Source organism: Mobula birostris, chromosome 4 (assembly GCF_030028105.1).
Source record: "Mobula birostris isolate sMobBir1 chromosome 4, sMobBir1.hap1, whole genome shotgun sequence".
NCBI lineage: Eukaryota > Metazoa > Chordata > Chondrichthyes > Myliobatiformes > Myliobatidae > Mobula > Mobula birostris.
This window is the reverse complement of record NC_092373.1, coordinates 94,361,503-94,384,512: the sequence shown is the minus strand read 5'-3', so window position 1 is coordinate 94,384,512 and position 23,010 is coordinate 94,361,503. Positions and strand designations below refer to the sequence as shown.

General features: G+C 44.7%; 1 protein-coding gene across 3 annotated transcripts in view; it reads right to left on the bottom strand.

Annotated features, from left to right (window-relative positions):
• ano7 (anoctamin 7) overlaps nt 1-23,010 on the bottom strand; it is a 199,348-nt gene that overhangs the window by 41,248 nt on the left and 135,090 nt on the right. For all 3 annotated transcript variants that reach the window (XM_072255798.1, XM_072255797.1, XM_072255799.1), the window contains 5 exons: nt 18,873-18,971; nt 16,650-16,752; nt 16,078-16,189; nt 8,158-8,212; nt 1,861-1,958 (listed from right to left, as the gene is read on the bottom strand). In XM_072255798.1, the coding sequence (XP_072111899.1) occupies nt 1,861-1,958; nt 8,158-8,212; nt 16,078-16,189; nt 16,650-16,752; nt 18,873-18,971 (467 nt within the window). The remainder of the gene's footprint in view (nt 1-1,860; nt 1,959-8,157; nt 8,213-16,077; nt 16,190-16,649; nt 16,753-18,872; nt 18,972-23,010) is intronic.

Genomic DNA, 23,010 nt, shown 5'->3' with positions numbered 1-23,010 from the left:
GGGCCGCAGCTGGAGTGGACACTCATCAGTGGTCACGTATCATCAAAAGCCAGTCCTCATCGGAGGACCAGAGGTGGAGACTTTAAATTCCTAAATGTTACTATTTCTGAGCACCTGTCCTGGGTCCAGCATGCAAATGCAAATACGAAGAAAGCATGCCAGCACTTCTACTTCCGCAGGAGTTTGTGGAGATCCAGAATGATATCAAAAACTGTGACCAGGTGTGTGGTGAAGAGCATATTGACTGGCTGCATCCCAGCCTGGCATGGGAACACCAATGGCCTTGAATGGACCCCCACCTCCCAGGACATGCTCTCTTCTCACTGTTGCCATCAGGAAGAAGGCACAAGAGCCTCAGGACTCTCATCACAAGGCTCGGAAATAGTTACTACCCCTCAACCATCAGGTTCTTGAACCAAAGGGATAACTTCACTTAATTTCACTTGCCCCACATTGAAATGTTCCCACAACCTATGGTTTCACTTTCAAGAACACTGCATCTCACGTTCTCGATATTTATTGCTTATTTATTTATTTATTTTTATTTCTTCTTGTTGTATTTGAGATTGTTTTCTTCTGCACTCTGGCTGAACACCCGAGTTGGATGGTCTTCCAATGAATCTATTCTATAGATTTATTGAGTATGCCCGCAAGAAAATGAATCTCAGTGTTGTGTAACACACACACACACAAAATGCTGGTGGATCGCAGCAGGCCAGACAGGAAAAGGAGGAGGGGGAAAAACCCAGAGGAATTCTGCAGATGCTGGAAATTCAAGCAACACACATCAAAGTTGCTGGTGAACGCAGCAGGCCAGGCAGCATCTCTAGGAAGAAGCACAGTCGATGTTTCAGGCCGAGACCCTTCGTCAGGACTAACTGAAGGAAGAGTGAGTAAGGGATTTGAAAGTGGGAGGGGGAGGGGGAGATCCAAAATGATAGGAGAAGACAGGAGGGGGAGGGATAGAGCCAAGAGCTGGACAGGTGATTGGCAAAAGGGATACAAGGCTGGAGAAGGGAAAGGATCGTGGGACAGGTGACCTAGGGAGAAAAAAAGGGGGAGGGGAGCGCCAGAGGAAGATGGAGAGCAAGCAAGGAGTTATTGTGAGAGGGACAGAGAGAGAAAAAAATATTAAATAAATAAATAAGGGATGGGGTACGAGGGGGAGGTGGGGCATTAGCGGAAGTTAGAGAAGTCAATGTTCGTGCCATCAGGTTGAAGGCTACTCAGACGGAATATAAGGTGTTGTTCCTCCAACCTGAGTGTGGTTTCATCTTGACAGTAGAGGAGGCCGTGTATAGACATGTCAGAATGGGAATGGGACGTGGAATTAAAATGTGTGGCCACTGGGAGATCCTGCTTTCTCTGGCGGACAGAGAAAGTTGTGTATGTGACATGCAGTATATGTACTTCAATAATAAAATTTACTTTGAATTTTGAACAATGCACCTAGAATTGGCTTTGACATTGCAGGGATGTGGTCAGTGGGTTAAACGTCACTGTAAATGAGTGAGATCTGAATGGGGAGGGGAAGGGATGGGAGGATTGATGACTATGTGGGAATAATTAAACACATTGGGATTAATATTGGCTGACAGTTGACACGGTGACGGTGGCCCATGGTCTCGTCTGCGTGCTGTATCTCTGAGTGGCACAGGAAGAGGCAGACACCAGGAACACTAGGTCTGCCCCTGCCCAGGGACATCAGTTACATAGAGAGGCCAGCTCACAGCTATTGAATTATGTTCATCACTGGAAACAACTATGAACTTCAGTGAATGTACATCAGTGAAGTTCATTAATATTCACATTCACAGTGGCAGCTTTACCTGGTGCTTTACCTTTTTAGTAGATACTCACGGGATAACAAACTCCTGAACGTTATTAATGAGTTGTTTTCCAACCATGATAATAAGTAACTCCTGAGCCAATTCAATCAGGCAGCCACCCGCTCCACACTGGAAAAACAGAAGCACTGATTATCTCTATTGTGTTATGTGTCAATCAACAGCAGAGGAGATCATTAAAAGATTTACTGATTTACTTGTATTTATAGTGCAAGAACAAAACAGCAGACGCTGGAACTTTGGAATTAAAAAGTGACTTAGTAGCTTAGGCAGCACATACGAGCAGAGAAATAGAGTAAATATTACAGATTACTGACCTGAAATGTTAACTGTTTCTTTCTCCTGGGATGCTGCCTGACCTGCTGAATGTTTCCAGCATTTCCTGCTTTTCTCCCTGGGTTTGTTACAATCAATGAACTATGTTGAATGCTCTAGGAAAATGGGACAATTATATCATACCATATGCAGTAAAACTCTATTAAGGGTGGCAGGGTGGAGATACGTCTCTACCAAAGGAGGTGTAAGATGCCCCTTCCATTGGCTGGCCTACAGGTCACCCTTGGGCAAGGTGTAGCAGCTGCTTAGCCCCCTGATCAGGGTCATGTGAAGCCACGGGAGCAGGGGGTGGATAGTCGTACGAGCAGCCAGTGCATATCACAAGTCCTGGTTGTGCGACCACTGATGCCAGGCAGACAATCTGAGGGTGATAATGGCTGGGGTCATCCATCTTGTAAAGACACTGCCCAGAAGGTGGCAATAGTAAACTGTTTCTGTAGAAAAATTTGTCAAGGACAATCAGGGTCATGGATAGACCATGATCGTCCACGTCATTGGACAAGGCTCATAATGATGATGTTGATGAATTCAGCATCGACTTTGATGATGCCAGACTACTGGACGACTGGATGTAATTCCAATTAACACTTTTATAATTTTTTTGCAGATGCTACATAGTACAATAAATTATTAATGGGATTTCTAAACAATTGGATAGCAGATTGCCAGAATTATAATGCACCTGTTTTAGAAGATGTTAACAGAAGCTCGATCATTGGCCTGAATGCCAGGTTGTGTCAGTGGAAGTAACCATGGAAATTAGACAACAACTTGAAAGGGAATAACTAGTGGAGAAAGAGCACTTTGATAGGATTTAATTTGCAGCGTTGTTACAAAATGCCAAGTGACTTTTTGTCTCTGGTGTGTGATTCTGTACAGGTGAACAATGTTCTATTATTTCTACAAAAAATTAAACATCATTACAAAGGAATAGTAAGAAAATGGTCTAACCTTAGCTTTTAATGTTGAAAATATATGAAAAACTGATGAAAATCTGGACTATGAATGGAGTTTGGTCCATGTATGTGGTCCTAATCACATTGCTGCTTGTGGAATCTTGTCGTGCACTGACTGACTGCCCTTTACCCTTAACACTAGAACATTTAAAGTAAATTCATTGGCTATAATATATATTGGGATTAAAAACAATAAATGCTGGAAACATAAGCAGATGGAGCAGCATCTGTAGAAAGTCAAGAACTTTTTGAAGACAGGTTAATAATTTAAACATTTACTCCATTTCTCCCTCCACAAACACTGACTGCCCTGCTGAGTGCTCGCACAGTACCTATATTGAATGACATATCCAGAAGGGCAAAAGCATCTTACAGAAGCTACGTAAATACATAATATACAAGAGGTCAAGAGTGCACAGCAAATCAAGCAATTTCTATTATAATGGAAGCGAAGAAAGGAGAAAATCTACTTGCAATTCATCTGTAGAGAGAAACTTGGTCTATGGGGAGAAATTAACAATTAACATTTTGAGCCAAGACCCTTCATCAGAACTGGAAAGGAAGAGGGCAGAAGCCAGAATAAATAGGTAGGAAAGGGATTACAAGCTGACAAGTAATATGCAAGTCCAGGTTAGTGGACAAATACGGAAGCTAGTGGGTGGGGAAAGGGGGAAATGAAAGTGAATCATGTGAGAAGCCAGGAGGTGATAGGTGACAGAAGTGAAGTGGTGATAGGTGATAGGTGCTTAGTGTGAGGAAGGAGTTGCCTCAACATCTCCTCCCTCACCACCATTCAGGCCCTAAACTGTTCTTCCAGGTGAGGCAGTGCTTTACCTGCAAACCTTTTGGTGTCATTTATTGCATGCAGTGTTCCCGGTGTGGCCTCCTCTACATCGGTGAGACCAACACAGGAAATCAATAAATGGTTGAGAGTTGAATGGGTTTTTGTTTCGAAATATTTGAGTGAGTGAGTTTTGGAAGAATGAGTTTGATGGGTTCAAGTAAAAGCATATTTAGTATAAACCTGAACTTCTGAGTACTTGTATTTGTGAAAGACAAGCACAGATCTGAGCCAACAGAATGCTTGACGAGGATGCACACGTTGTGGGGTAGGACCCTTGAGTGCACTTGCATATCTTCTTCAAACATCTGGCACAGACAACGCACCTGTGACGGTAACCACCTGAATGTTTCAGCCTACTCTTCCGAACTAAACACATGCCCCGCAGCAGCAGGAACACCCAGAAGCTCAAACCCAACCTCATACAGGCCTCGTTACGTGGATTATGCCTATCCAGCCTCTAACCATGGCCTTGAGAGCTCTTGTTAGGCTCATGCTTGTAAGTGGCTTGGCCTAACGGTTTGTCTATTTGAGTTGCCAATGTAATGGGTGGGTCATGATTCTTTACTTTATACTTGTAGATGTGAATTTTAAAGGGATCGCCAATACTTACAAGGTTGTGATTGATGGATTTTTACCAGCACGGCTGAACAATTTTAGGAAAGAAAGAATAATGGTTTGGGTAGAGTTTTAAATATTAGGTGGTTCTCAGATTGTACCAGAAAAAGATGCTTCCAAAGACAATAGCACAGGAAAAACAAGTTTTATGTATCTCTGCAATAGAAGCAATGGGTAGAGGACTTAAGTACTAAAGTAAAATAAGACTCCCTTTTAATGGTGCACCCTTTCCAGAGTGTAATTTGGTAGGGGAGAAGTTGTTCATCCCAAATCCCAGAATAAAATCATTATGTTGTTCAGTCCAGGGAATCTCATCAGATGTGCAAACCTAAACATGGAGACAGGAAGCTGCGCCACTCCATTCTCATTCTCAAAGGGAAAGAGTCAGGACCTACCATCTCAAACAGGAGAAAATCTCCAGATGCTGGTAATCCCAGCAACACACACAGAATGCTGGAGGAACCCAGCAGGCCAGGCAGCACCTATGGAAAAGAGTACAGTCGGTGTTTCAGGCCGAGTCCCCTCAGCAGGACTGGAGGAATGAAAATGAGGAGTCAGAGTTAGAAGGTGGGGAGGGGGGGGAAGAAACACAGGGTGATCAGTGAAACTGAGGGTGGGGAGGGAGAGGTGAAGTAAAGAGCTGGGAAGTTGATTGGTGAAGATACAGGGCTGGAGAAGGGGGAATCTGATAGGAGAGGACAGAAGGACATGGAAGAAAGAAAAGGGAGAGGAGCGCCTGAGGGAGGTAATGGGCAGGCAAGGAGATAAGCTGTGAGAGGGAAAAGGGGATGGGAAATGGTGAAGGAGGGGGGGGGGTGGGCATTACTGGAAGTTCAAGAAATCAATATTCAAGCCATCAGGTTGGAGGCTACCCAGATGGAACATAAGGTGTTACTCCTCCAACCTGAATGTGGCCTCATTACGATAGTACAGGGATCCCATTTTTTCCTGATGGACAGAGTGTAGGTGTTTGGCAAAATGGTCTCCCAATCTACATTGGGCCTCAGTGATTTAAGGAGGCCCCACCAGGAGCACCAGTACAGCAGATGACCCCAACAGACTGACAGGTGAAGTGTTGCCTCACCTGGAAGGACAGTTTGGGGCCCTGAATGGTAGTGAAGGTGGAGGTGTAGGGCAGGTGTAGCACTTGTTCCGCTTGCAAGGATAAGTACCAGGAGGGAGATCAGTGGTGGTGGTGGGGAATGAATGGACAAGGAAGTCATGTAGGGAGTGATCCTTGCAGAAAGCAGAAAGTGGGGGGGGGGGGGGGAAGATGTGCTTGGTGGTGGAATCCCACTGGAGATGACAGTAGCTACAGAGAATTATGTGCTGGATGCAGAGGCTGGTGGGGTGGTGGGTGATGACAAGAGGAACCCTATCCCTGGTGGGGTGGCAGGAGGATGGGGTGAGGACAGGCATGCGCAAAATGGAAGAGATACGGGTGAGGGCAGCATTGATGGTGGAGGAAGGGAAGCCCCTTTCTTTGAAGAAGGAGGATATCTCAGTTCTGAAATGAAAAGCCTCATCCTGAGAGAAGATGTGGCACAGATGGAGGAATTGTTAAATAAGGGACGTGCACAATCCTGATTTGATGGAGATGGATGTGAGAAGCACAGAGGAACATCTGGAGAAACTTCTGAAATGCCCAGTTCGCGGCCACTGCTACTGTGCGATCAAGAATCTCCGGAGGGAAGGCCCCAAATCCTCGGCTTTGCCTGTCGCTGGCGGCCGGGGCTGGGGTCGAAGCGCTCAGCAGGGATGGTGCTCGGTGTCAGAGGGCTGGTTGGAGACTCAAAGTTCTCGGACGGACTCAGAGTCAGACTGTGGTCGGGTGCTTCCAGGATGCTGCATCGGCAAGTTTATGGTGCTGGAAGCTCATGGCAGGGAGAGTTTTCTTCCTTCTACCATCTGGTTGAGATGTTGGGATTTGGAGAGACTTTGAGACTTTTTTTTTTACCGTGTCCATGGTCTGTTCTTCTATCAAATTATGGTATTGCTTTGCACTGTTGTAACTATATGTTATAATTATGTGGTTTTTGTCAGTTTTTCAGTCTTGGTCTGTCTTGTGTTTCTGTGATATCACACTGGAGGAACATTGCATCATTTCTTAATGCATGCATTACTAAATGACAATAAAAGAGGACTGCGTGTCCTCATAATCTATATAAAAAAAATAGAGAGAAGGGGATTTTTACAAGTAACTGGGTGAGAAGAGGTATAGTCCAGGTAGCCGTGAGAGTCAGTGGGATTATAGTAGACCTCAGTAGTTAAGCTCACATCCAGCACGTAATTCTCTATAACTTCTGCCACCTCCAACAGGATCCCACCACCAAGCACATCCATCCCTCCCCCATCCCACTTTCTGATTTCTGCAGGGATCTCTCCCTCAGCACCCTCTTATCTGTTCGTCCCTTCCCAGTGATCTCCCCCCTGACACTTATCCTTGCAAGTGGAACAACATCGGCCCCTACACCGCCTCCCTCAATACCATTCAGGGCCCCAAACAGTCCTTCCAGGTGAGTCGACACTTCACCTGTGAGTCTGTTGGGGTCATCTATTGTATGAGGTGCTCCCGATGTGGCCTCCTGTATATCTGTGAGACCAAACATAGATTGGGAGACAGCTTCACTGAGCATCTACGCTCCATCTGCCAGAAAAAGAGGGATCTTCCTGTGGTAACTCATTTTAATTCCACTACCCATTCCCATTCTGACATGTCAGTCCATGGCCTCCCCTACTGTCGCGATGACGCCACACACAGGTTGGAGGAGCAACACCTTATATTCCGTCTGGGAGGCCTCCTACCTGATGGCATGAACCTCAATTTTCCAAACTTCCGGTAATGCCCCTCCCCCTTCACCATTCCCCACCCCCTTTTCCCTCTCTCACCTCATCTCCTTGCCTGCCCAACACCTCCCTCTGGTGCTTCTCCCCCCTTTTCTTTCTTCCATGGTCTTCTGTCCTCTCCTATCAGATTCCCCCTTCTCCAGCCCTTTATCTCTCTCACCAATCAACTTCCCAGCTCTTACTTCACCCCTCCCCCTCCGGGTTTCACCTTTCACCTTGTGTTTCCTCTCCTCCCCCCCAGCTTCTTACTCTGACTCCTCCTCTTTTTTTTCTCCAGTCCAATGAAGGGTCTTGGCTCAAAACATCGATTGTTTACTCTTTTCCTTAGCTGTTGCCTGGCCTGCTGAGTTCCTCCAGCATTTGTGTGTGGAGCTTACCATCTGAAGAGAAGCACAAGGACATTTAGGTATCAATGCCTCCCGTCAGGATGAAATGGACACGTTACAAATGCCAATAGGCTGCTTTGAGACTGTTTGCTGTATACAAGTACTTCCCCTTCTTAAGACCTCACTTAAAAATAAAGGCCCGAGTATGAGTTTTGCCCTAACCTGTCTCCTAATACATCCTCGATCTCACTCTCTACAAAGAACAGGATTGGGGTCTGGCTCACATAATGCTGACTTCAGTAATGCTTAGTTCACATTTATACTGCTGGACTAAAAATCTGAATGCATCCTGTAATTAACACATTTTGTTATAATCTGATACCCACTGCTTCATTCCTGATTCCAAACAGTGTTTTGTAGTTTCCAGGATAACCAACAAACCTAAGGAACAGAAAAAATGGAAATAAGTTTAACTTTTCAACAACATAAAGCAATGCAAACTATCCTGTGAATCAGAACTTTAGAGAGATCCTGGTACAATGGTACAACAGATGCAGCCTCTGCCTCACAGTGTCGGAGATCGGGGTTCAATCTGACCTGCGGTGCTGTCTATGTGGAGTTTGCATATTGTGTGTGTTTCTTACGGGTGGCTCCATTCCCCCACCTCCCCATGTTCCAGAGATGTGCAGGTTGGTACATCATTTGGCCTTTGTAAATTGCTCCAAAGTGTGTAGGCGTGTGGTGGAATCTGGGGGAGTTAATGGGAATGTGGGGAGAACAAAAATGGGATTGATATAGGACTCTTGTACATGAGTGGTTGATGGCCGACATTGACTCAAAGGGATAAAGGGCCTTTTTCTGTGCTGTATGACTGGACGACTATAAGGATGACAAATAAAATTCCTGAGGAACTATTTCGATTTTGCCACCAAGTAGCAAGAAAGAGGAGATAGATGCAATATTTCAGGTCAATGACCTTGCATCAGAATACTTGTTGCCCTCCCAGCCCATGTTGCTGTTGTCCAGCCTGCCATTTCAGAGTGTCATTTCAGATTGGCTCCACCTCAGTTCAGTGCTTTTGGATTTTGCCACCCCTGTATCCAATGCAAGAAAAATCAACTCATGATACGTTAAGGCCATTCTGAATGAAATCACTGATATACAGTGAGTAGAGAAATCCTCTTGTATTTGGTAGTATCACCTTTGAAGTTGTAATAGAGAGGGTGGATCTGAGGCAATATTACTGACGATGCATCTAACAAAATATTGGTTGTCAAGCTAGAGGATCGGCAAATTCTATTCTGCCTGGATACAACGGTATGACCACTGAATTCTCCATTTCATGTAACCTGCTGCCCTTCTGTCCCTTTTACTCTCCATCTGGTCTATACAGGTTTTCCTACACCCAAAGCCTTCTTTCCAACCCTCCCTAGCCAGCTCCCTATCACTTTATTTCTTTCCCTTCCCCCCACTGCTTCCATCTGCCTCCCCACCCTCCTCAATTAATTGTATTCTCCTCCTTTTCCCATCAGATTCCATCTTGTCCAGTCCATTGTTAGCACCACCTCTCACCTCCCAACCTCGGTCACTGTTTCCACTCTCCTCTCCTCTATCTGCCCATCACGTTCCTCTCCTGGATCTACCTATCATTTACCAGCTCCTACCCCACCCCTTCCCCTCTCCTTTTTATACTGGCTGTCTCCCCTCTGTCTTTCAGTCCAATTGAAAAGTCTCCACCTGAAATGTTGACTGTTCATTTCCCTTCACAAATGCTCCTGAGCTGCCGAGTTGCTCTAGGAGGTCGTGTTTTTTTGCCACTGAATTATGGCAATTACAAAACTCATCAGGATTTGATTTGTTTGCACAGCAAGTTATTGTGAACGGGATTGCTTGACCTAAAGGAATGGGCTAAAGCAGGTTCAATTGTAACGTTCAGAAAACAATCATGATAAAAGAATTAGTGAGCAGGGGCTTGGAATTTATTGTGTAGAATGAACATATGAATAGGGCACTGTCTTTTCAACTTGCTTCACCACTCAATAAGATCATGGTGGATTTGATAGCCGTAACTATGCATTCCCTTATCCCCAGTAACTTTTCACCCCATTGCTCATCGTGTAGTGAACTCAGCCCAATACACCATGAGCACACCCCTCTCCACTACAGGGGGCACTGCCTCTAGAACACAATATCCATCATCAAAGCTCCAGGCCATGCCCTCTCTTCACAGCTACCGTTGGTCTGGGAGCACAGAAACCTGAAGTACCACGCCACCAGGTTTAAGAACTGCTACTTCCCCTTAACCGTTTCCCAGACCAATGGTTCTTGAACTAACTGGCACATATCTAATCACCACAGCTTAACAATACTATGACCACTTTGCACTAAAACGGATTTTGCTTTTGCTTTGCACGAATTGTGTTCTTCCCTGTAAGATTTCTGTATATCTTGTCTGTGAATGCTGCTCAATTGATGTTATGTGCCTGTGATGCCGTGGCAAGTATGTTTTTCAGTGCACCTGTGCACAGGTATAGCTGTGCATATGAGAATAAACCTGAATAAAACTTCTGCTTTAAAAATATTCAGACTCCTTTCCACCATTTGAGAAAAATTATTTAATCTCATCATTTTAAATGGGTGCTTTTTAAATAATGACCCCAGTTCTGGATTCTCCTGTAGGTTTCTGCAAATAAAATGGACTGAGGCATTTTATGTTTAATGAAACCCATAACACATTTTATTGAAATCGAAAACCTACACAATGAAAGTGCACCAAAAACCCTTTATGTAATAACGTCATCACATCATCATGTCAGACCAGGCCCTTAAAGTGAAACCGCCATAATTCAATGTTGTGAATTATGTACATTTTTCCCAATTACGTTACCCTACACAGGCCAGCTCCCCAAGATTCACGAAAATTGGCATTAGAGCCTGTCTGGAGCTGAGACGAGCGCCCAGCTCGGGTACTCTGGTCCATGGGTGGAGGAACCTCAGGTGCTTTGGCTCATCCAGACGTGCGATAACACACTCATGGTCATGTTGTGATGCTGGGAGCATGGCAGCAGAATACCCCAAATCTTGGTGGGCTGGTTTAAGGTGATCTACCGACAGAGGTGTTAACCTGAACATATTATCTATGATAAAAGCCTTTTCTCCTGATTCCAAAGCATTGAACGGGCCATTGTAAGGGGGTCCAAGGGCATGTTGGTGTGTGTCATGGTGAATGAAAACAAAGGAGGTGGAATGTAGGTCAACAGGGACCCAAGTTTGCTGTATGCCAGGATGGGAGGAAGGAATACACGAACTTACTAAGGAGGGCAGAACACTGTTGAAGGGCCAATCAGGCAGTCATGGCATCTAGAATGAAATCACCTGGCACTGGTAATGGCTGCCCATACACCAACTCAGCCACAGACCACTGCAGTTTCTTCTTTGGAGTGGTTCTCAGCCCCAGCAGGACACATGGGAGACGATCATGCCAACACTCATCGGTCAGGGAACCCCTCAGAGCAGCTTTTAAGGAGCAGTGAAACTGCTTGCAAAGGCCATTGGACTGTGAGTGATACACAGTGGTGTGATGTAGCCTAAGGTTGAGGTTCTGGACCATCACAGCCCAGAGGTCTGAAATGAATTGGGGACCGCGGTCAGAGGAATTATCAGATGGGGTGTCAAACCGAGCAACCCAGGTGCTGATGAATGACCGAGCCACGTCTGCAGCTGTCATCGATGCTAGAGGGACGACCTCAGGCCACCTGGTCGTTCGGTCCACCATGGTAAGAAGGTTCATGAAACGACGAAAGGGGGGAAGAGGACAAACCAGGTCCCCATTGACAAGGTTAAACTGCCGGTCAGGACCCCAAAAGGTGCCAGTGGTACCTGAACATGACTGTTGCCCACTGACGCTCCACACAGGCTGCAGTCCAATCAGGCGGGTCCTTCCTGAGGCTGTGCCAAGCGAACTTTAGTGCAACCAGTTTCCGTGAGGCTTTCTCGCCTGGATGCGAGAGGCCATGTGTGGAGTCGAAAACAGTCCGCCTCCAGTTTGTGGTGAGGGCAACCGGTTGAGACATCACGCAGTAGAGAAACCCCAGCTTTCCCAAACTTAATGTCAGCTAACCACTGGCCCATGACCTCTGTTCGGCAATCCTGTACCTCTGGATCAGTAGCTCAGTCGGCTGCCAGGCCAGCATAGTCAGCCCCTATGTGTATGGCCTCACCGGCTGGCCATGACAGACAATCAGCCATGGCATTATTTTTCCCCTTGAAATGTTGTAGATCCCCTGTGAACTCTGATATGTAGGCCATATGGGGCTACTGCCGTGCAGACCAAGTGTCAGATATTTTGGCCATCATGTGCACGAGGGGTTTGTAGTCAATGAATACTGCGAAATGGTAACCCTCTGGAAGAAAACAAAAATGACAGACAGCCAGATAGAGACTGAGAAGCTCACGGTCAGACATTCTGTACTTCCTTCCCTTCCGGGGGACGGAGATGCGGCTGAAGATGGCAAGCGGCTGCCTCACGCCTTTGACCAATTGCTCGTGCACAACACCCAGGGCATAGTCTGAAGCGCCAGTAGTAAAGGCTATGGGTGCGTTGGGGAGTAGGAGCGGGTGTGCCAGTAGGGTCGCGTTAGAAAGAGTTCGTTTGGTATCATCAAGTGCCCTGGTCATGGTCACTGACCAGTCAAGCACTTGATTAAGGGCACTATACACGGATAGCATAAGCGCAACAGCTCGCAGAATGCGACGGAGACAGAAATTCACCATGCCTAAAAACTCCTGCAGCTTTTTAGTGGAGTGGGGCAGAAGGAAATCCACAATAGTGGCTACTTTTGATGGCAGCCGTTTCACACCTTCTGCGGCGATGCGATGGTCGAGAACGTTAATGGTTGGCAACACAAAATGGCATTTATCAGGGTTAATAATCAAGCTGTGTAGGATTAAGTGCTGAAAAAGTGTGCAGAGATGGGATACATGTTCAGATTTGGATACACTGGCAACAAGTATGTCATTCAGGTAAACAAAAAGAAAATCTAAATTTTTTTAATACAGAATCCATCAGCCGTTGGAAAGTCTGTGCTGCATTTTTCAGTCCAAACAGCATGTTCAGAAATCCAAAAAGGCCAACTAGGGCTATCACAGCTGTTTTGGGAATGTTCTCTGAGCATACAGGCACCTGATGGTAGCCCCTAACTAGAATGACTTTGAAAAAAGTTAATTTTCTGGCTAAATGTGCTGAAAAGTCTTGAATGTGTGGGACTGGGTAACAATCCGGGGTGGTGGCCTTGTTAAGGCGTCGGTATCACATGGGCTGCAACCAGAGCAGTGCCTCAGAAAGGCAGCGTCCATTATCAAAGACTCCCATTACCCAGAACATTCCCTCTTCTCACTGTTACCATCAGGTAGGAGATACAGGAGTCTGAAGGCACACACTCAGTGATTCAGGAACAGCTTCTTCCCCTCTGCCATCCGATTCCTAAATGGACATTGAACCCGTGAACACTACCTCACTTTTTAAATCTATATTATTTCTGTTTTGCACTATTAAAACTTTAAATATTTAATATACATATATACTTACTGTAATTAATTTCTATATTATCATGTATGGGATTGAACTGCTACCACTAAGTTAACAAATTTCACGACGCATGCCTTTGACTTTGAAAAGCCACCATCACACTTGAGGATCATATGGAGGGGTGAAGCCCGGGGGCAATTCCAATGGCATACAATTCCGAGTCTTTCTGTATTGGCAAACTCAGCCTTTGCGGTTGCCAGCTCTTCTGGGTCCAGTCTACGCACAGGCATGGACTGGCGGGCCAGTTGTGGTAACGTGGTGCTCGACCCCATGTTTTGTGACTGTCGTGGAGAATATGAGCTTGGTGAGTTCTGGGAATTTGCCCAGCAGTTGAGGAAACTCAGAAGGGAAACAACCCAAAGTCCCTGGCATCCACCAGCCGGCAGCTCTTATGTTGGGAACCTCGCTGACCAGGCTTCCTGAGGCAGGGAAAGGAGGAGGAATGATGCACCGCTGCCCGGCTGAGTGTAGACTATCAGCCATTTTAGCAAGCTCCCTGTAGTCCATCACGGGTGCCCTAGCGAGGGCTATGCAAACTTGATCAGGCATTTGCTGCATGAAGAGTTCTTTAAAAATAAAACAAGAATGGTGATTTCCCAGGAGAGAAGGCATGTTGTCCATTAGCTCTGACGGCTTATCATCACTGAGATCGGATAAGGAGAGCAACAGTTTGGCACATTCAGACTCCGATAACCCAAACGTCTGTAAAAGGTGAGTTTTCAGTGATCGTTATTTATCATGTTCAGGCAGCTGTTCAAGCAGACTCACCACTCTCGCAGCCCTGGAGTTACTGAGCGATGCTACCACATAGAAATATTTGGTGGTGTTGGTGGTTTCTTGCAGGGCGAACTGGGCCTCAGCTTGTACGAACCAAGCGATGGCATTTCACTCCCAAAACTCCAGCAGTTTCAAAGTGACTGTATTGGCCAACATGTTCAATGTCCAAAATTTCCAGAATCGACCTAGAGCGTCAGGGTCACCAATGTAGTTTTCCCACAAATAAAATGAATTGAGGCGTTTTATGTTTAACAGAACCCGTAACACATTTTATTCCACTCCTACACCACAAAAATACACTAAAAACCTTTTACATAATAACGTCATCATGTCAGACCTGCCTCTTAAAGTGAAACCTCAACTTATTGATGGTGGTTGTGAATTATGTACGTTCCTCCCAATCACGTTACCCTGCACTGCCATCGGAGAAAACATCCTCTACACCCACATGTCAACACCCTTCAAGATCTCTCCATCTTTGAACTTCAGTATATATTGTACATAGCTGGCCTGTCCAACCTTTCCTTGAATCTATGGTGAATCTATGGAATTTGTTGCCACGGGCAGCAGTGGAGGCCAAGTCATTGGGTGTATTTAAGGCAGAGATTGATAGGTATCTGAGTAGCCAGGGAATCAAAGGTTATGGTGAGAAGACGGGTGAGTGGGACTAAATGGGAGAATGGATCAGCTCATGATAAAATGGCAGAGCAGACTCGATGGGCCAAATGGCCGACTTCTGCTCCTCTGTCTTATGGTCTTATGAGCCTTCTAGTTGTTGGTATGAAAGTTAGTGAGGAGGATTCCTTCTGTGGCGTTTCATTCTGTGTTCCAATCTTGAAGTCCTTAAGTCTCTTTTCTCTTATGCAGTAGGTCATTCAGTGAAAGTTTCATGAAATCATTACAGGGCTAAAAGCAAGAGATTTCAATGATGCAGTGAGTCCCACTAAATACAAGCATGAATTAGAGTAGAGTTGTAATGATCCAAGCTAGCAGTCAGACTTTGGTCCAGACATATCTGATGCATGGAGTATACAGTGCAGAAAGGGGCCAGATTTCCCAAAGGTGCCAGAATTGTTTTTATAGACTGCACAAGTCTCCAGCCAGGCCACCGGGCAGCTGAGGAAAAGATGGTCTCCAGAGTATGTCTTGAACTTGTTGATGGAAAGGAGGCAGAAGTCTTTAAGTAAGACCTGGCTGAAAAGAGTTATAAAATGGGATTTTCCTCAAAAGCTTCTTCCTGGCAGGAAAAGAGATGATGGGCTGACTAATGTAGCACTGTGCAGGAAATGATCATATGATCCTACCCTATTAGCATACCTGTCCATTTGATTCTCCCTCACGTACTTACCTACCTTCTCTTTATATAGATCTAAGTTAAGGCAACTGTTATGAACGCAAGGTGTTGGGTTGTGGTATTGGTCAATCTTCTTCTTTCAGAGACGGCCACTTCTCTCTGGTCACATAGCACCCTTTGAACAGGATGAAATGTCTCCTTTGGGAGGATTCTGCTGGGCTCCTCACTGGAAATAGTTAGAGTTGACAGCATGGGAACAGGCTCTTTGGCTCAACTCAACTATGCAGACCAAGTAGCCAGCCTCAGATAGTGCTATTCGCCTGCCTTTGGCCCATATCCCTCGAAACTTTTGCAATCCACTTACCAGTAGAAGTCTCTTTAAACTGTCATAATTGAACCTGCCTCAACTACTTCCTCTAGAAGTTCATTCCATATATGTACATACCACCTTCTGTGCGTAAAAAGTTGCCCTAAAGTTGTCACTTTAAACCTATGTCCTGTAGCTTTGGACTCCCCTGCACTGGATAAGATCACAACCATTCACCTTATCTGTGCCCCTCATTTTTATTTCAGAGAGCTGGCATGATTTAGAGAGGAATGGCAGGTAAAACCTAGTTTCTTAACTTTAATGAAGTCAGTTCTACTTACCGGCCCTTGAAGAAAGCAATGTAGAAGGGCGAGGAGTAGAAATTGACAAACTGAAAAACAAACACCTTGAAGACAAAGGCATCTTCGTACTTGCTCTGAGTCCTATGCATTTCTGAAACGAATGGAACAGAGAACACAAAACCAATATATTTATTTCCTTCTCATCATTTCCTCTGAACTTTGACTCAAACTACACCATAGACAGACCAAAACAATCCTCTGGCTATCACTGACATCCAACTTGCTCTGCTAGGCTTACTTTTTCACAGATGTTGACTTGATTCCATGGAAGATGATTAGCAAAAAACAACAAGGCTGTCTTTGTGGAACAAAGAAATCAGCAGGAAGACATATCATCCCCGGAAATTGAATTGGCTAATTCATTAGGAATCTTGTGCTCTCGTTATGACTGTAGCATTAGTCAGTTTACACCTGATCCGCAGTGTCGGGTGGAAATGACCCTGGACAGCAGCTGGTCTTTGTAGCAATGAGATAATCTGACTGAGCCAGGGAAAAAATAGTGAGGTTCTTATTGTTATCACGATGAGTTGTGTTCATCACATTAATCTTACCCCATTTGGTTAGGAAATGAGCTAGATGTGTATATACTCGAGCTAAGAGGAGAATGACCAGTAGGTTGATGATTGATCCAGTTATACTCGCAATCCTTGAGGCCTGGGGAGAAAAGAATACAAGAATACAAATGAGATATAAAAAAGCTATGAGCATATACTATTTATTATACTTTTGTTTGAATACAAAGGAATATCTATTTCTAATGAGTCAATTACTATACACACACACACACACACACGCACACACACGCGCGCACACACACACACACACACACACACACACACACACACACACACTTACACATATATACACACAATGGATTCTAGTTAATTGGGACGCATCTGGACCAGTACATTTTGGCTCAATTAAGCAGCTGCCCCAATTAGCCAGTTTCATGGAAATAGTTAAAAAGGTATAAAAAAGACAAACTGAGTAACAAATTATGTATTTAAATGAAATACAGAATGAATTAGAACATTACTAATCGTACTACAGCACTATAAATCTGTGTATTAGTTTCTAATAGTTATTGGAGGAATTTGGCCGGCTGCTGTGCTGTTTTGACTGACTGTGAATGAACAAAATCCTCACACACACATCATGCAGATAATCGTCTGCCTTCAAACAATGCTATCGATGATTGTTGATATCTTCAAATTCTTTGTAGCTCGTAAGCTGTTAATGTACAGGAATTGTTTCGTTTTCACTACTGGCCATTTCTGGCATCCCCAAGCCGGATGCTTGAACAGCAGTGAGCAAAGCAGTTCTGGATCATCTTACTGCTCACTTCTCACCAACTATCAGTGACAAAAATCTCTGCTTATTGAACACAAACACATGCAACCGATACAATTTTAAAAATTATTCGCTCTCAGCACATTTGGCGTGCTAGCAGCCACACAGCGACCACAATAATATGAAATTATTTTGTCTTCTCTAATTGGTCTGGGAACCTCTATTGCCTCCTGGGACTCTGGGTCAATGCCGTCACTTCCAGTTGACTTTGCTCTGTGTCCCTCAGCACAAATCTGGTTCTTGATTCTGACTCCTCCGTAGGCCTATTTCTCTTCCCCTGCTCCAACTGGCCCTCAGCTTTGCCTTCCCATCCCCTATAGGCCTGTGGGTCTGGTTCTCTTCTTGCCTGTAATTGGTTTTGCCTTTCCTATGGATTGGTCCTTGGCTCTGCTTGCCACAGAGTCATTGGCCTTTGGCTCCAGTTCTCCACTGCCTCTGATCGACTCTGACCACCTCTTTCCATTATAGTTATGGCCATTTCCCCTGCCTGCACTCTAACATCTGCCAGGGCCCTTTGGACACCAAGACCATCTGTCCGCCCCTTACTCCATCCCCCAACTCCAGAAGCCATCCTGGTTTGGGATGAATCTATCAAGACAGTGCAAGCGTTCAACCTGTGTCTCTCTTGTTCAGCTCAGTTTAGCACACCATACCTGACTGTGGTCTTACTCACCAAGTCATTGGCAATTTCCATTTTCTATAATGAACTACTGCATGCAGCTGGGGAAATTTGCAGTCAATAGATACAGTCCCACGCTTGACTTTATTCAGAAGTTATTGGGTGAAATCCCACTAAGATTGGGGTTTCAGATAAGACATTAACATACACCCTTGACTACTCTCTCAGGCCAAGCACCACTCTCAGCACAGAACTACAGGAGAGTTCACACAGGTTTAATGGAAGATATTGGCCCCATGTCAGCATGTGAAACGTTATCTGATATTTCATTCACCTTTGTGGGACACTGCAGAGGGCCATGTCTAAGAGTGCCGAACAGTTTCCTGAATGGTTGTACGGTGATTGGAGTCGTCCTGAGAATGATAAAGTGCCTACTTGAAGGAAGACAAAACTCGTTTGTTGTCATTGAGAAGCAACCCAGCATGACTTGGTGGAGTTGCTGCCTCATGGTGTAAACAACCCAGGTTTAATCCTGACCACCAGTGGTGTCTGTGTGGAGCTTGCACAGTCTCCTTGCGATGGCATGGGTTTTCCCAAGTATTCTGGCTTCTTCCCACATCCCAAAGACGAGCTGATAGGTTAATTACCTGTTGTAATTTGCTGCTAGTGCAAGAGAAACCAAGAGGCTCTTGGTGATTATGTGACAGAGAATAACTCACAGGAAAATGGGCCTAATGGAATTGCTGTGCTAGAGCTAGCATGAATGTGTTGGTTGATTCGCCTCCTTTGGCATGGAAGTACTCACTGTTGCCATGATGATGGTGTTTCCAGACTCGTACATCAGAATACTAATGATAGTCCGGTAGACAATGATGGAAACCAAGAAGATAAGCACCACTATAACCTGAAAGAAAGAAACCCAAAGTTAGTGAACGGTAGCCCAATGACATCTATTCCTTGTTATTGGACACCGCTAATGCAGTTCTTAACTATTTGTGGAACGAAAGACTTCTTCTCTTTCTCTCTCGAGCTGTCCAATGGTACAGTACTTACCTCACAGCACTGCACAATGACTGAACCAACTAGAAAGGCAATGGGATAGCTAGTTAACCCTGGGGAGGTGGGAGCCTACAACTCTTGAGTGCAGATAGATCACAGGCAGAATCAGAATCTGATTTATTATCACTGATGGATTGTATTCAATATATCAGTAATATTGGAGAAATATTGTAAATATACTGTTTGATTTACATCATTCAGTACATGTTATACGTAAAACGTATGTGAATGGCACACGTCATTACATCATCATTTCACATGAGAGTGCCTCACTAAAAGTCAAAACTAAGTTAATACATTATACCGGCTCCTGTGGTTTTCCTTTGACTAATCTCTGGAGTTACAAATCATAACACACATGAAGTGAATTTTGTTGTCTTGCAGCAGCAATACAAAACTCTAGAAATTACAAAAATAGTGTTAAAAATGGAAAAAAGAGGTAGTGTTCATGGACCATTCGGAAATCTGATAGCAGAGGGGAAGATATTGAGTATCATTTATATAAATTGTTTTGGTTCTGGGTGTCATGGACAAGGCCCATCCCTTACTGCCTGTGAGAGGTGTTGCTGTCCTGGTCAATATGCTCCTTCAAAGAAGAAATGGGGATGTATTTCTAGATCGGGATCATGTGCACCTTAGAGATGGTGGGGAGTCGATTCAGCCATTGCCCTTCTCTTTCAAAGCAATAAAGGGTGGTGTCAGAGCAGCCTAGGTGAGCAATCGCAGTTACACTACATGCTGTGGTGTGCCAGTGGTAGAGGGAATAATTACAGTGGGTGGAGATGAATTGCGAATCAAGTGGGTTGGTCAGGAATGGTGAAGAAGCACGTGGAATTACATTGAGAGCCTTGAGTCTACACATCAGGAGTCCATAGAAGCCGACAAACTATCCACCCCACTGGCTATCAATGTCCCTCCACATCGGTGGAAGAATCTGCAGCTTCCTATTAGGTTCCATCACCTTCAGTCCCTTGCCACCTCCCAGCTTCTGGTGGGTTCCCATCATTATTGTCTTTGACATTGCCAATTCCTGAGTGTTGTTGGAGCTAGATTGATTCAGATAAGTAGAGAGTATTCCATCACATTCCTTATTTTTGGTTTGTGGACAATGAGAAGGCCTTGGGGAATCAGGGAGAGTCATTGTCTCACTGCTTATGTTGCTATCAAAACCTTTGGTTAACTGAGGTAGAAGGTATCTGAAGCTCAAGATCTTAGAACAAGCACAAAACCTGATTTACTTGGTATTAGTGATCCTTGCCCTGTTATATGCATCTGAGCGCTAAACTACCTACAGTGGTCACTTCAAAGATACCATGAACACAATCTCTGCAAAAACCTTCAAAATCACAAAGGTTCTACAGAAATAAGAAAAGCAACTTCAGTGTCTTTTCCAGAATTGACTTCCCCCACCAGGGTCTTAATTTAGTTGATTACATTTGCACATGTGGTAAAAGACTCCTTAAACAGGCATTCTCTCACAGAAAGAGGAACAGTTCCAAAGATATGCTTCAGACCTCTTATGAAAAAGAGCAATGTCTCCATGAAGTCTTGGGAATCTCTGGACAGAGCACTGAAGCAGCATATGGGATGGAATTATGAGGTCTGAGTCTACACATCAAGCGTGCACAGAAGCCCTGCATAAATGGAGAAAGCCCCATGTTACCTCAACTTATCACTTCCCACTTTCTGTCACTATTTCCACTCTGCCCTCCTCTATCCTATCACCCCCTCCTCACCTGTCACCTGCCAGGTCTTACTCTGTCCCTTTTATACCAACTATCTGTCCTCTGTCTTTCTGTGTAGATGAAGGCCTCAATCTGAAATGCCATCTCCTCATTTCCTTCCAGAGATGTAGCCTGACTTGCCGAATTCCTCAAACATCTTGTTTGATGCCTTGTACTGAGCTCATCAGTATGAACTCCACAGTACAAATAAGTCATCTTAATTCTGGAGGGTCTGTCAAAGAATCACAGAATCTCACAACACAAAAACGGGCCCTTTCAGGCCACCTCATCCATGTCGACTGAAATCTCTATTTATGCCAATCACACTTGCTCAAAATAGGCCCATATTTCTCAACATCTTTCCTATCTAAACACATTTAAAATATTGCAATTGCATCTACCTCCATATATGCCTTGCAACTTTTCCCAGATAACCACCAACTTCTGTACGAAAAACGTATCCTTCAGATCTCCTTTAAATATTGCCCCTCACCTTATCCTGGGAAACAGATTCTTACCATTTGCCCTATCCACACCCTAAATAATTTTCTTAACCCTTATAAAGGTCAACTCTCAGGCTCCTATTTTCCAGCGAGAATACACCCAGCATAACCCATCTCCCTTATAACTACAGACCTCCATTCCAGGAACATAGAAACCATAGAAAAACTACAGCACAGAAACAGGCCTTTTGGCCCTTCTTGGCTGTGCCGAACCATTTTCTGCCTAGTCCCACTGACCTGCACACGGACCATATCCCTCCATACACCTCCCATCCATGTATCTGTCCAATTTATTCTTAAATGTTAAAAAAGAACGCGCATTTACCACCTCGTCTGGCAGCTCATTCCACACTCCCACAACTCTCTGTGTGAAGAAGCCCCCCCGATGTTCCCTTTAAACTTTTCCCCCCTCACCCTTAACCCATGTCCTCTGGTTTTTTTCTCCCCTTGCCTCAGTGGAAAAAGCCTGCTTGCATTCACTCTATCTATACCCATCATAATTTTATATACCTCTATCAAATCTCCCCTCATTCTTCTACGCTCCAGGGAATAAAGTCCTAACCTATTCAACCTTTCTCTGTAACTGAGTTTCTCAAGTCCCAGCAACATCCTTGTAAACCTTCTCTGCACTCTTTCGACTTTATTAATATCCTTGCTGTAATTTGCTGACCAAAACTGAACACAATACTCCAGATTCGGCCTCACCAATGCCTTATACAACCTCATCATAACATTCCAGTTCTTATATTCAATACTTTGATTAATAAGGGCCAATGTACCAAAAGCTCTCTTTACAACCTTATCTCCCTGTGACGCCACTTTTAGGGAATTTTGTATCTGTATTCCCAGATCCCTCTGTTCTACTGCACTCCTCAGTGCCCTACCATTTACCCTGTATGTTCTACCTTGGTTTGTCCTTCCAAAGTGCAATACTTCACACTTGTCTGTATTAAGCTCCATCTGCCATTTTTCAGCCCATTTTTCCAGCTGGTCCAAGTCCCTCTGCAAGCTTTGAAAACCTTCCTCACTGTCCATTATACCTCCAATCTTTGTATCATCAGCAAATTTACTGATCCAATTTACCACATTATCATCCAGATCATTAATATAGATGACAAATAACAATGGACCCAGCACTGATCCCTGTGGCACACCACTAGTCACAGGCCTCCACTCAGAGAAGCAATTCTCTACCACCACTCTCTGGCTTCTACCATCGAGCCAATGTCTAATCCAATTTACCAGTTCTCCATGTATACCTAGCGACTGAATTTTCCTAACTAACCTCCCATGCGGGACCTTGTCAAAGGCCTTACTGAAGTCGATGTAGACAATATCCACTGTCTTCCCTTCATCCACTTTCCTGGTAACCTCCTCGAAAAACTCCAATAGATTGGTCAAACATGACCTACCACGCACAAAGCCATGTTGACTCTCCCTAATAAGTTCCTGTCTATCCAAATGTTTGTAGATTCTGTCTCTCAGTACTCCCTCCAATAACTTACCCACTACTGACGTCAAACTTACCAGCCTATAATTTCCCGGATTACTTTTTGATCCTTTTTTAAACAACGGAACAACATGAGCCACTCTCCAATCCTCCAGCACCTCACCCGTAGACACCAACATTTTAAATATATCTGCCAGGGCCCCCGCA